Raw genomic sequence first — 13086 nt, forward strand, 5'->3', positions numbered from 1 at the left:
GTGGGGCTCACAGTATTAATCCCCATTTTACAGATGAGGTAACTGAGGCACAGAGAAGTTAAGTGACTTGCCACAGTCACACAGCTGACAAGTGGCAGAGCGGGGATTCGAACTCATGACCTCTAATTCCAAAGCCCGTGCTTTTTCCACTGAGCCAGGATGGAGCACAGACCTGGGAGTCAGAAAGACCTGGGTTCTAATTCCAGGTCTGCCACTTGTCTACTGTGTGACCTTGAGCAAGTCACTTAACTTCTGCCTCAGTTACCTCATCTGTAAAATGGAGATTAAGACTCTGAGTCTTATATGGGACAGGGACTATGTCCAACCTGATTAGCTTATATTTACCCTAGCAGAGTACCTGGCACATAGTAAGCACTTAACAAATGCCTCCCTTTGCACCCCCCACAAAAAAAGTGACTTGTCCACGGTCACACAGCAGGCAAGTGGAAAATCCAAGATCAGAATAATCATAACAATGACAAAGACAGTGACAATAATAACAATGATTGTGGTATTTCTTAAGTGCCTTACTATGTGCCAAGTGCTTTTAATAAGCACTGGGGTAGATTCAAGAAAATCAAGTCAGACACAGTCCTTGTCCCACATGGGAACACAGTCTAAGGGAGAGGGAGAACAGGTATCGAATCCCCATTTTACAGATGAGGACACTGAGGTGCAGAGAAGTTAAGTGACTTGCCCAAAGTTACAGAGCAGGCGAGAGGCAGAACCAGGATTAGATTCCAGGTCCCCTGACTCCCAGACCTGTGGTCTTTTCACTAGGCTATGCCTAACTCCCACCTGTGCAGTCTCTCCCATCGCTTAGTACAGCGGTCTGCATGCAGTGAGCATTTAATAAATGCTATTACTACTACTATGTCAGTCCCGTGCTCTTTCCACTAAACTAGGCTGCCTCTCCAGGACCTCAACTTCCTTCACTGGGCCCACAGGGTGGAAAGGGACCTCGGATGACAGTGGAGGAAGAGGAGATGGTGAAGCTCTGGGAGCTCCAGATGGCAGGCCCAATAAGATTGGGATCCCTTTCCTGCTAAAGGAACAGGAGCTGGGCAGCCCATAAAGACCACACAACCTCGGACCCATGGGCTTCTTCCAGATGGCAGGGGAGGAGTTGCTCCTTGAATGAAACCGGGGTTGCTCCCATCACCCTCACCTTCACCTCCCAGATCTTAAGAGACCAGGTCTGCCTGGAAATCTCACACAAAGCTTCTCTGCACCTAGCCCAACTCCTGGGGCAACAGTGTGACTGCAAAACAGGCTGAGGGATTGTGCAGAGATCTGTCACTTGGTGCTGACATCCCAAGCAACCTTCCCCACCTCCCCATACTCCCCAGTGCCCCCTCCCTGCCCGACTCACTGTGGTTTCTGGAAGAAGACTGTCCCATGGGCCCCAGACCTATCGCTGTAGGCAGGAGGGAACCTAAGGAGACTGCTTACAAAGGTCTAGGGCCCACGGCAGTGACTGGAGATCCTTGGCAGACATCCCTCTAAAACCTAGCCCCTCACACCCTGAGAGGCCTCCGTCCTAGTGTCCCCCAAAATTCCCAGGCCTAGCAGATACCCTGCCAAGGGGCGGGAGGGGAACAGCACTGCCTGCTGGCACGACTCACCAAGGGGAGTGTCCACTAGGATGGCGTTGTAGAGCTCAGCTGGTGTCTGGGCGATGTTCACAGCCTCCATCTGTTCAAAGCTGCCCAGAGGGTGGCACTTGGGCACTAGCTCAGCAATGGAGCGCTGGTGCAGGGTGCCTGTGATGAGCAGGATGACATTGTCGATCATATAACTGTACCTGCAGGGCGGGGGACAAAGTCACACATGTTTGGTGTTAGAACCGTTAGGAGAGAGAAGGAGCAGGCAGGCACCTCTCGATGGACTGACTCAGGGAGTAAGAACCAGTTTTTCCCAGCACTTGCAAGGCCGGCTCCAGACATTTGGTGGGTCTGAAAAAATGACTTTGGTTTGTGGCTCCTCTTCCAGGTCAGTCTGGAGCCTCTGCCAACAGAAGCTAAATGGAAGGAAGGAGATGAGAGCAGTGGAACTCCAGGTAGGTGGTACAATACTTTTGTTCTTTCAAACAACTCCAGTTGAAGCTCCTGGAGCTCCAGGTGGAAGTCCCAAGAGGCTAGGGATCCCTTTCCACCACTTGTCTGCTATGTGATCCTGGGCAAATCACTTCACTTCTCTGTGCCCCAGTTACCTCATCTGTAAAATGGGGATTAAGACTGTGAGCCCCATGTGGGGCATGGGCTGTGTCCAACCTGGTTAGCTTGTATCAACCCCAGGCCTTAGTACAGTGCCTGGTACAAAGTAAGCACCTAAATACCATAAAAAAAAAAAAAAGGAATTGAGACACCTGCAAAGCCCACATTCCCAGACCAGAGGTTCCTCATGGCTCAGGTTCTCCAGAATGGAAAGTGGCTCCTTAAAGGTGACACCGGGGTCATGCCTATTGCCTTCACTGCCCAGATCTAGATGGTAAGCTCCTGGGGGCAGGGAAGATGTTGACCAACTGTGTTATACTGTCCTCTCCCAAGCTCTTGGAACAGTGTTCTGTTCACACAATGTGTGTTTGATTGAGCAAATCATTCATTGATTGACTGAGTGATTGCCTGGATCCTAAGGGGCAAAGATCAGCTTTGCCATCAGACCGCTCACTTCTGTGGGTCCCCCTAGGAACGACTCCCCCCAGTCAAGGGCCCTGTGCAGCCACCTGTCCTGACAACCTGCCCTGGGTGAGACACTGAGCTTCTCTGGGCCTGGCTCTACTGGGAATCCTACTGGGCCCAGCCCCTCCCCAGTGCAACCACATTCAGTCATCTGCACGGGATACCACGCAGTGCTTGGAAGGTGGCAGCCTCTGGAGATTCAGCATCCAGGCTTTTGGCGGCGGCGGGGTGGGGGGTGGGGGGACGAGGCGGGGAGGGAGAGGGAAGCCACAGCGAGGGTAGAAGGCAGAGTCACCGGGCTTGGCTTGCCTGAAACTGGGAGAAGAATCCTGACCAAATGAGGAGGAAAGGCCGACAAGGCACTTAGGGTACCAGATGCCAGCCCCTGGGCAAATGCAAAACACTGCAGAGGTTTAGAGAGCTGAAGGATTTGCAGAGAACAAAGAAACCTGAGAGGTAAAATGTGGCTTCTCTCGGCCTTCCCAGACCACTCCTCCCCCTATTCCAGGGGCCCAGGCTTAGCCCTGTGGTTGTTCTATCAAAAGACTGGCCAGATCCAGTGCTCCAACCACCATCAGCTTTGAGACAGGAGCCACAGGCAACTCCAGCAAGATATAGGTATGCTGGGGGCTTGCCCTAATCAGTTCCCCTCTTTTCCTTCCCCATTCCCAACAGCTGGTCCTCTTCCCCCTTGTCCATCCTCCTGACGGTCAATCCCTCAGGGGCAGAGGTGGGGGTCAGGGGGCCCAGGAAGGGGCACAGCAGACTGGTTCCTAACCCCCAGCAATCACCCAACTTCTGCCCGAAGGCCTTGGGGACTGATAGCCAGCACCAGTCTCTGGATTTGCACTCACCCCCCTCTCCTCCCCGCCGCCCAGAGCTGGAGGGGAAAGAGAGGGAAGGGGGCGAGACCAAACCCAGTCATCCCCTCAGACTTCCCAAGCAGCTGGCCCAGTAGCCTTCCCTGAAGTCATGTGACCCAGGAGTCCTCTCAGGAGGCGATAGAGAGAGGGAGCAGATGTGCCTGCACCAGACCCAGCCCAGAACAGGCCAGCCTGGGGGAACCGCTGACGGTGATTCAGAGACACAGTCTAATATCCTCCTCTCCTGAGGTGGGCCAAAGAGGCAAATGTACCGTGGTACTGACCACCAGACAAAATGTAAATCCAGGCTTTCCCCTGGGCGGGCGGCCCGTCAGCCCGACCCGGCGAAAGGGTGAGCAATCTGACAAGGAAACCATATGTAACCATCCCCAAAAGAATAGACTCAGCAGCAATAAACAGTAATTACTGTTCCAATGAGACATGACAAGCCAAATAGCTCCACTGCTTTCTCCAGAGTCAGAGAATAAGAGGCCAACAGAATCTAGCGGCAACACTCTCTGTACCAAGGCACCCAGAGGGGGATGTTTCCAGAGACCAGTTTAGTGGAAGGAGGAGATATGCTTATGTAGTCAAAAGAGGAGAGGAGGGAGAAAGAGATGGAGGAGGAGGATGAAGGGAAGGGGAGGGTGATGGCAGGAGTCACAGAGCAGCATGGCGTAGTGGATAGAGCACTGGCCTGGAAGTCAGGAGGTCATGGGTTCTATTCCCAGCTCTGCCACTTGTCTGCTGTGTGACCTTGGTCAAGTCAATTCACTTCTCTGTGCCTCAGTTACTGCATCTGTAAAATGGGGATTGAGACTGTGAGCCCCACGTAGGACAGGGACTGTGTCCTTCCCAATTTGCTTGTATCCACCCCAGAGCATAGTACAGTGACTGGCACATAGCAAGCACTTTACAAATACGATAATAAGTATGACCCTCAGCTCCCCGTCCAGCATTTTCAGCCACACACCTGGTTGTTGGAGTTAGAACTCCAGGTTTAGACAGGGGGCAGTCCCACTGACCCACAGAGATCTCCAATCTCTTGACCCTCTCCAATTTTCCAAAGTCATCATGACCCATTTGGAAATCCAGATACTAGGCTGACTCCATCCAACTCAAGCTGTTTCACCTGCTTTAACTCTGCCCTCTCCCCAACCCAGAAACAATATTCCTCCATCGTTATTGATTCCCATGGCCCCTGCTCGGGCCTGCTGTTTCAAAGTTTCAGCTCCCTCCTCAAGCTCCCACTCTACTCCCATCTTCCCCATCTCTTGCCTCTAATCACCTATTTCATTGATAAAACTGAAAGTATCAGATGTGATCTCCCCAAAATCTCTCCTGCACCGCTCCAGTTCCACCCTCTTCTTGCCCCCTGATTGGGTCTCCAATCCCTCCCAACAGTATCCAAAGAGGAAATCTTCCACCTTGTCTTAAAAAATCTCCCTCCTCCACCTGTGCCTCTGACCCATCCCTTCACACCTTATTAAAACACTTTCCTCCTCCCTCCTTCCCTCCCTGGCTGCCATCTTCAACTGCTCCTCCCCCACTCCTTTCAAACATGCCCATGCAATCCCCTATTCTAAATAAACCCTCCTTTGACCCCATGGTATCTTCCAGTTATTGCCTTCCTTCCTACCATTCCTTTCCAAATTCCTTGAGCAAGTTGTTTACAACCCCTGCCTCTACTTTCTCTCCTTCATTTCCCTCCTTGACTCCCTGCAATTTGACTTCTATCTCCTCCACTCCACAGAAATGATCTTCTTTAAGGTCACCAATGACCTCCTCTTCACCAAATCCAACAACCTCTACTCCTTCCTAACCCTCCTTGATCGCTCAGCTGCCTTTCAACACATGGACCACCCCCTTCTCCTGGAAACTTTATCTAACTTTGGCTTCATTGACATTCTTCTCTCCTGGTTCTCCTCCAATCTCTCTGACCGCTCATTCTCAGTCTCTTTGGCAGGCTCCTTCTATGCCTCCGACCCTCTATCTGTGGGGGTGCCTCAAAGCTCAGTTCTGGATCCTCTTCTATTCTCCAGCTATACCCACTCCCTTGGAGAACTTATTCACTCTCACGGCTTCTACTACCATACCTGCAGATGATTTCCAAATGCACCTCTCCAGTCCTGACCTCTGTCCTCTGCAGACTCACATTTCCTCCTGCTGTCAGGATACCTCTATTTGGATGTTCTATCAACTCCTCTAACGTAATATATCCAAAACAGAACTCCTCATCTTCTCACTCGAACCTTGTCCTTCCCCTCATTTTCCTATCACCATAGACAACACCACCATCCTCCACCTCACAAACCTATAACTTTGGCATTATCCTTGACTCATTTCTCATTCAACCTGCATATTCAGTCTGTCGCAATATACTGTCGGTTCTACCTTCACAGCATCTCTAGAATACATCTCTTTCTCTCCATCCAGACTGCTGCCACATTGATCCAAGGAGTTATTTCCCACCTTGACTACTACATCAACCTCTTCGCTCACCTCCCTGCCTCCTGTCTCGCCCGTCTCCAATTCATACTTCACTCTGCTGTCCAGATAGCTTTTTTTTAAAAAAAAAGAAAAACAGTCCACAACTCCCTCCTTCTCAAAAACCTCCCATGGTTGTATTAAACAGAAACTACTTATCACTGGCTTTAAAGCACTCAATCAACTTGTCTCCTCCTACCTTGCCTAACTGATCTCCTACTACAACCCAGCCCACACACTTTGCTCCTCTAATGCCAGCCTACTCACTGTACCCTAATCTTGTCTGTCTCGCTACTGACCCCTTATTCATGTCCTCCCTCTGGCCTGGAACTCCCTCATCTTCATATCTAACAGACCACTGCTCTCCCCACCTTCAAAGCCCTTCTAAAATCACACTTCCTCCAAAAGACCTTCCCTGCTTAAGCCCTCACTTTGACTATTCGCTCTCCCTTCTGCATTGCCTATGCATTAGTTCTGTACACTATAGGCACTTGACATTCACCCCAGCCCCACGGCACTTATGTGCATAACTGTAATTTACTTGAATGTCTGACTCCCCCTCTAGACTATAAGATCCTTGTTGGCAGGAATCGTGTCTACCAACTCTATTGTATTGTACTTTCCCCAGCCTTAGTATGGTGCTTGGACCACGGTAAGTGCTCAATAAGTACCACTGATGGATTGATTGATTGGGTAGCTGGATGGTGGTGGGTGTGATCGGAGGAGGAGGAGAAGAATGTCAGTTGTTCTGGGGTTTTTTTTATGGTATTTTTTAAGCACTTACTGTGTGCCAGGTATTGTACTGAGTGCTGGGGTAGATACAAAAAAAAATCACATTGGACGCAATCCATGTACCACATGAGGCTCACAGAATTAATCCCCATTTTACAGATAGGTGAACTGAGGCACAGAAAAGTTAAGTTATTTGCCCAAGGTCACACAGCAGGTAAGTGGCAGAGCTGGGATTAGAACCCATGTCCTTCTGATTCCCAGGCCTGGGCTCTATCCTCTAGACCACACTGCTTCTCAGTTGATGGAACCAGATCTGAATGTCATAACTGACATCCCAAGGGCAAAATCTGGATGAGCCCTAACATCTCAAACTGGGCATATTCCAAATTATTATATTCAGGCCAATGGAGAAAAACAAAGCCCAATCAGTGAGAAGGCAGAAGCGAGTGTAGACATTTTAGCTCTTTCCCTTACCCCTCCCCTGGCTTCTTCCCCAGCCCACCCCCAACTCCAGAAATCAGGGCAAAGGGCAGGCCAGCTGCTCCCAACAGAGTCCCTGGAGATTTCTCAACTTGGGGGTGAGAGCAAATACTCAGGTTTCAGCCCAGAGGCAGCCTGTAACACTTGGAAAAATAGGCCAGCGGGAAAGATGGAAGACTCTGGGCCATAAAGCCTCTATCCCAGAACTGCAGTCACCACAGTGATAAGAGGGAATTCCAAAATCCCAATGGATTAGCAGAGCCATCTCCTCGCGACCCCCCGGGCTCCCATCCCCATCCAGACCCAGCGCTCTGAGTGATCAGGGTGACACCCCTCCATCTAGGTAGCTCTCTCCAACTAGGAAAGAACCTGCAGCCAGAGGGCCCCAACCCTAGAACCAACAGAGCCCCACTCGGAGGCCCAAGTCAATGAGGAGCCCGGGTTGTGATCACTGGCTTATGATTGGCTTTTGTGATTTCATTTCTGATATGGGTGTAGAATAATTACATCGAGGTGAACGGGCACTCAGCACGATCGGAGGGACCCCAGAGAGATTCTCTCGGAGGAAGACGTGATGCAGCAGAAGACTGAAGTTGGGAAGAAGGCAGTAAAGAGGGTTGTCAGGCCTGGTGAACACAAGGAGCCACACAGGAGCCCTGCTCAGGTGGGAAGCCCCCAGCCTTCCAGAACTTTCGACTGTAGCATCCCAGTTCAGGCCAGGTTCAGGTGGGATCAGAAGGGAGCCCCGGTTGATCCGGAAGTGGCTGGACTGATCTTCTGAGCACTGCTCCTGCTTGTGTGCAGTGGTTTGGGGCCCATGTGGTGGCCTCATTGCTGGGAATGGGGTGCTGCTTCCTCTATACTAGGTGTCACAGTGTCACTCCAACAGGCTGAAATAGTGAGGGAGTAGCTTTGCGAGAATTGGCGGGGAGAAGTGGGGATTCTGGACTTGACGGCTTTGGTCCAGCTCTATGTCTTTAACATTCATGAGTCAGGACTATGCTGGACTGAATTAAGGGGAAAAGAATAGGCAAGGAGGGGGTGTAATAATAATATTTGATAAGCACTTACTATGTGTCGAGCACTGCGTTAAACTCTGAGGTAGATACAAGCTAATAGGATTGGACACAGTCCCTCTTCCACCCGGATAGAGCATGGGCCTGAGAGCCAGAAGGTCATGTGTTCTAATCCCGGCTACGCCACTTGTCTGCTGCGTGACCTCGGGCAAGTCACTTCACTTCTCTGTGCCTCAGTTACCTCATCTGTAAAATGGGGATTGAGATTGTGAGTCCCATGTGGGACAGGGACTGTGTCCAACACCATTTGTTTGTATCCACCCCAGCACTTAGTAGAGTGCCTGGCATAAAATAAGCACTTAAAAAATACCACAATTATTATTATTATTAGTCTGTCTGACTGTATGAGTGGCGTGCAGAGGGCCAAGAGGGAAGAGTCTACCTGGGATGCAGTGCAATGGAGTTCTTTCACCAGAGCATATAGAGGTTGTCCGTGGAGCTTGGCTCACTCTCCTCCCCTCTGCCTGACTCCTCTGTTCAGGACTGATTCAGACACCTTGGACTGTGACATCTTTCTGCCAGGCCAGCAGCATGGCCCCATTAACACACCTCAGGGGCTTAGGTCAGAACATGCCTGTGGGGCTTCCCCTTGGGGATAGCTCTCCGGGAGAAGGCCCAGATTTCAGGGACCAGAGAGGACAGGAGTCAGAACAGAAATTGGAGTTTTGTGCCCCTCTTCTGGTCTTTCCCTAATCCTGCCATTTCTCAATCTCACCCCTATCTCCTTGATGCCCATCATGCTCAAAGCTGTGGCCACTTCCTTCTTCAGGTCATTCCCATCTGCTTCTTTCAGGACCCCTTTCCCACAGCCAAGTCCCTAGCTCTCCTCTGACACTGCTCCAGATCTCCCCTCCCTCAGCTCCAAGCCAGCCAGCACAATTGCTCCATCCCCTTATTACAACAGAAGTAGCATGGCCTAGTGGATAGAGCACAGGCCTGGGAGTCAGGAAGACCTGGGTTCTAATCCCAGCTCCATGACTTGTCTGCTGCATGAACTTGGGCAAGTCACTTCACTTCTCTGTGTCTCAGTAACTTCATCTGTAAAATAGGGATTAAGACTGAGGCCCATGTGGAACATGGACTGTGTCCAAATGGATTATCTTGTATCTACCCCAGCGCTTAGTACAAAACGTGGCACATAGTAAGCACTTAACAAATACCATTTGAAAAAAGAAAACAAAAAACCCACCCCCAGGTGCTCCCTGCCACTGTCATGGTTGTCGTGGCCTTCCATTCAAGTTGAAGGTCCATAACCAACCGTGCCTTCCAAATTTCCAAGGCTAGAACCAGGGCCAGAGGCTGGATGGGAAATGGATTGGTTTTACATTCTGCACTGTGAGCCCAGGGAAAAAAGGAGGGAGCTGGAAGATTCCTCCTGATTGGCGGTACTCAACACAAGGAGAAAATGCCTCTTTAGAGCTGTAGAGAAGAGTCGCTTTCTTCCTCCCCAGAGAACAATTTTATCTTTGTCCCCCTTGTCTGCGGCAGAGAGTCCCAACAATGCCTGGCCTAGCCCCATGGGACTCCGTCAATATTCAACAACCATATTCAAGTGGGGCTGAGCTGAAATCCCACCTGAAGGGCCACCAGGCTATCTCCCCCACAAGGGGTGGGGCTGCCAGGGTCAAAGTCCCTCATTAACTGTCTGCAGTCCCAAGAGCCTCCAGGCCGCTGCTCTGATCAGCGGACCACACTGCCTGTCCCAGGGTGAGTAGCAAGCGAGCCAGCTAGCCCCCATGTGCAGATGAAGTAGACAATGGTAGAAAAAAGCATGTGGCTCTGGACCCAATCAACAGACTTCTCTAGCAATGCTTTTGGAAAGAATACTGAGCCCCACTATACTTCTATACTGTACTGGGCCTTGGACAGGACACAAATCTACCAAAGGGATCCAGAGTCCAACTCCCTTAAACTAAAACCTAAAGCAGACTCAAACCCTGAGAAAGAGGGGGAGGATGAGAAGGACGCAGGGTACAAAGAGAGCCTAAATTTAGACCCATACACCGTCCCGTCCCGGGCACTCGGCCCTGTCTCCGGTGGGAGCCCCCAGCAGCCATGGCAGACTGCTCTGAGGGACAGTCTGGCTGGCCCAATCACAGCTTTGTGGTCCCCACAGACTGAGGGAAGATTCCACGGTCTGGCTTCACACTCCCTTGGAGGCTCCCCGAGACACGTGGTCATTTCATCTCCAGCTGTGGACACACAGAGCAACACCAATTATGTTTAAATCACTCATGGCTGCCAAAGTCAGAGTCACTATGGCCAGGGTCAGTAGCCTCCTGGCTCAAGAAGCAGCCAGCCCTCTGTCCATCTGTCTCTGACCTCTCCTAGAGGGCAGCCCTGGAATCTGGGGATTGAGGGGAAAATGCTACCCAGTCAGCAATTGACCACCCCAGGCAGCTCTCCTCAAACCTGAGGCTATCTGTGGTATCCCCAAAAGAGCAGTCTCACAGGATATGGTCATTTGCTGAGAGGAAGCCCAGCCTGACTTGCCCCACCCCCAACTCCCCTTAACAGATGGCAGCCGGGGCCCCAGATTCCTTGTCATATCCCTTCTGGCCAACTCAAGCAGCTTATTCTTCTTTAGTCTTGCCAACCAGCCCTAGCCTAGCCAGATCCTGTGCTTCCTGTGGGCTCCAGGTGATTGTCTGTCCCCACCTGTCTCTGACCCCAAGTCCCACTTGCTGGCCTTCCCGAAGCACCTCGGAAGCAGCCCCTGCCCTCTCAACAGGAAAAGGGAAGGATGTCCGCCAAGGCCCAATACCTGAAGTTCACGAGAGAAACTCCCACCCCCATCTACAGGTTCCAGCTAAAGCCCCAGAGGTACCAGGGATGGGTGCCAACCTTGGGCCAATCCACCACTCCTCTGTAGGCTGGGGCACTTCTTTGCCCACAGAGTTTCCCAGAGGCCTCCCTGGCAGGTCCCGCAGTCTTCTGGGTCAACTCAGAGGACAGGCAAATACAAGACTGTGATTTTGCTTGGCAGCAGCTCTGATTCTTGAGCAGCTCCTCCGAGAGAATACAGCTCTGCAGCTCTGCCCAACACTGGGCATCTTGGGGTTCTCTGGGAGGCCGAATACCTTGCAGGGCAGCCCCAGAGGCTCTGCCACTGAACACATCCCTCTCCATTTGACTGGAAACTCCTTGAGAGCAGGGAACCCATGACTTGTTTCTGTGGGCCTCTCCGAAGAGCTTAGCTCAGTGGTTTGTACTCAGCTGTTGCTCCCCAAATATCCCTGATTGTTTGACTGGCTGAATGGCCCTCCGCTCCCCGCAGAAAAGTGGGCAAGATATGGGCCTCCAGAGGCAACTGGGCTGATCAGTTTGGAACCAGGGTGGGGAGGAATGGAGGTGGGAGAGGAGTTAGTCAATCGTATTTATTGAGTGCTTACTGTGTGCAGAGCACTGTAATAATAATAATAATTATGGCATTTGCTAAGCGCTTACTATGTGCCAAGCACTGCTCTAAGCTCTGGGGTAGATACAAGCTAATCAGGTTGTCCCACATGGGGCTCACAGTCTTAAATCCCCATTTTACAGATGAGGTAACTGAGGCCCAGAGAAGTGAAGTGGCTTGCCCAAGTTCACACAGCAGACAAGTGGCGGAGCCAGAATTAGAATCCACATCCTCTGACTCCCATGCCTGTGCTCTTTCCACTAAGTCACTCTGCTTCTCTAAGTGCTTGGGAAAGTACAATACCTACTGCCTGCCTGCTGAGCTGACATAAAGACCCTGATCCCCTCCTTCGATCCCCAGACTGGAATGGGGCATGGGAGTGGTTGGTCACAGCAGTTCCTGCCCTCAGTCTCGGGTCCCGGCTGCCTGCCCTGTAAATCACCCTGCTATGTGACCAGACAAGGCACTCATCCCAGCCCTGGGTGCCCCAGGAGCTTGTCCAAATTCTCTGGCAACCCAGCCCGATGGCCCGGAAACAGCTGCCGCTGACATCCTGGCACACTGCCTGCTCAGGCAGGACGCGGGGCTGGGGTTGCTCCAGCAACTCCTCCTTGCCCTGAACCATCCATTCCCCCCGACCAAGCTGCTCTCCCCCAAGACCACCAGGAACAGGGAGGCCTCCCGAGGCCCCAGCTTCACTAGGACAGGGACCTTTGGTTTAGGGACCAAGCCAGTGGCAAAACAAGGAGCTTGGGCAGGGAGGGTCATTCCCCAGGCTGCATCTCTGAAGGCCAGCTTCCCCTACGTGGCCCCTCCTCTAAACCAGAAACCCTGGACCATGATAAACCCTTGACTCTGGCCCTGACTGAGCTCTGGGACTCAAGTTCCAGATTCGGTAAGGTCAAGTGAAGGCCTGGATGACATTTCCGGAGGAGTAGTGCCAACCATGGGCCAAGCATATTCACACATCTGTGTGCTGGTCTCCAGGGTAGGCACCACCCAGGCCAGGCAGCATCCCAGGCACTGCCTCCTCTCCAGCAAACCCCAGCCCTAAACCCATTCAGAGTGTGGGGAGAAGGCTTAACTCTATCCATGGCACAAGTTGGTTGGAGTCAGGACCCAAAGGGCTGGGGTCTGGGTTGGCTGAGGTTCCCCTCCCAAATGCCCTCATTTCCCCCTGCTAGATTCACCCTCCCCAGCCTATTAGGCTGGAACACCACCGTGGCAACTTCATTTGGGACCTAGAGTTACCCAGGGTGAGGCCCAGCGGTTGGCCTTCCGGTCAGCTTCCTGGAGAGCTGCCAGGCACAGTCCAGCTGTTCCAGTTCCTCCCAGTCCCTTCCCACTCAATCTTCTAACCTCAGCTCTGC

General features: G+C 51.9%; 1 protein-coding gene across 1 annotated transcript in view; it reads right to left on the reverse strand.

Annotated features, from left to right (window-relative positions):
• The window catches only part of ATP6V0D1 (ATPase H+ transporting V0 subunit d1), a 98088-nt gene that overhangs the window by 19931 nt on the left and 65071 nt on the right, over positions 1–13086 (reverse strand). Inside the window, exon 3 of the mRNA XM_029052010.2 lies at positions 1626–1804. Within this exon, the coding sequence (XP_028907843.1) occupies positions 1626–1804 (179 nt within the window). The remainder of the gene's footprint in view (positions 1–1625; positions 1805–13086) is intronic.

The sequence above is a fragment of the Ornithorhynchus anatinus genome, chromosome X1, assembly GCF_004115215.2.
Source record: "Ornithorhynchus anatinus isolate Pmale09 chromosome X1, mOrnAna1.pri.v4, whole genome shotgun sequence".
NCBI classification, from domain to species: Eukaryota; Metazoa; Chordata; class Mammalia; order Monotremata; family Ornithorhynchidae; genus Ornithorhynchus; species Ornithorhynchus anatinus.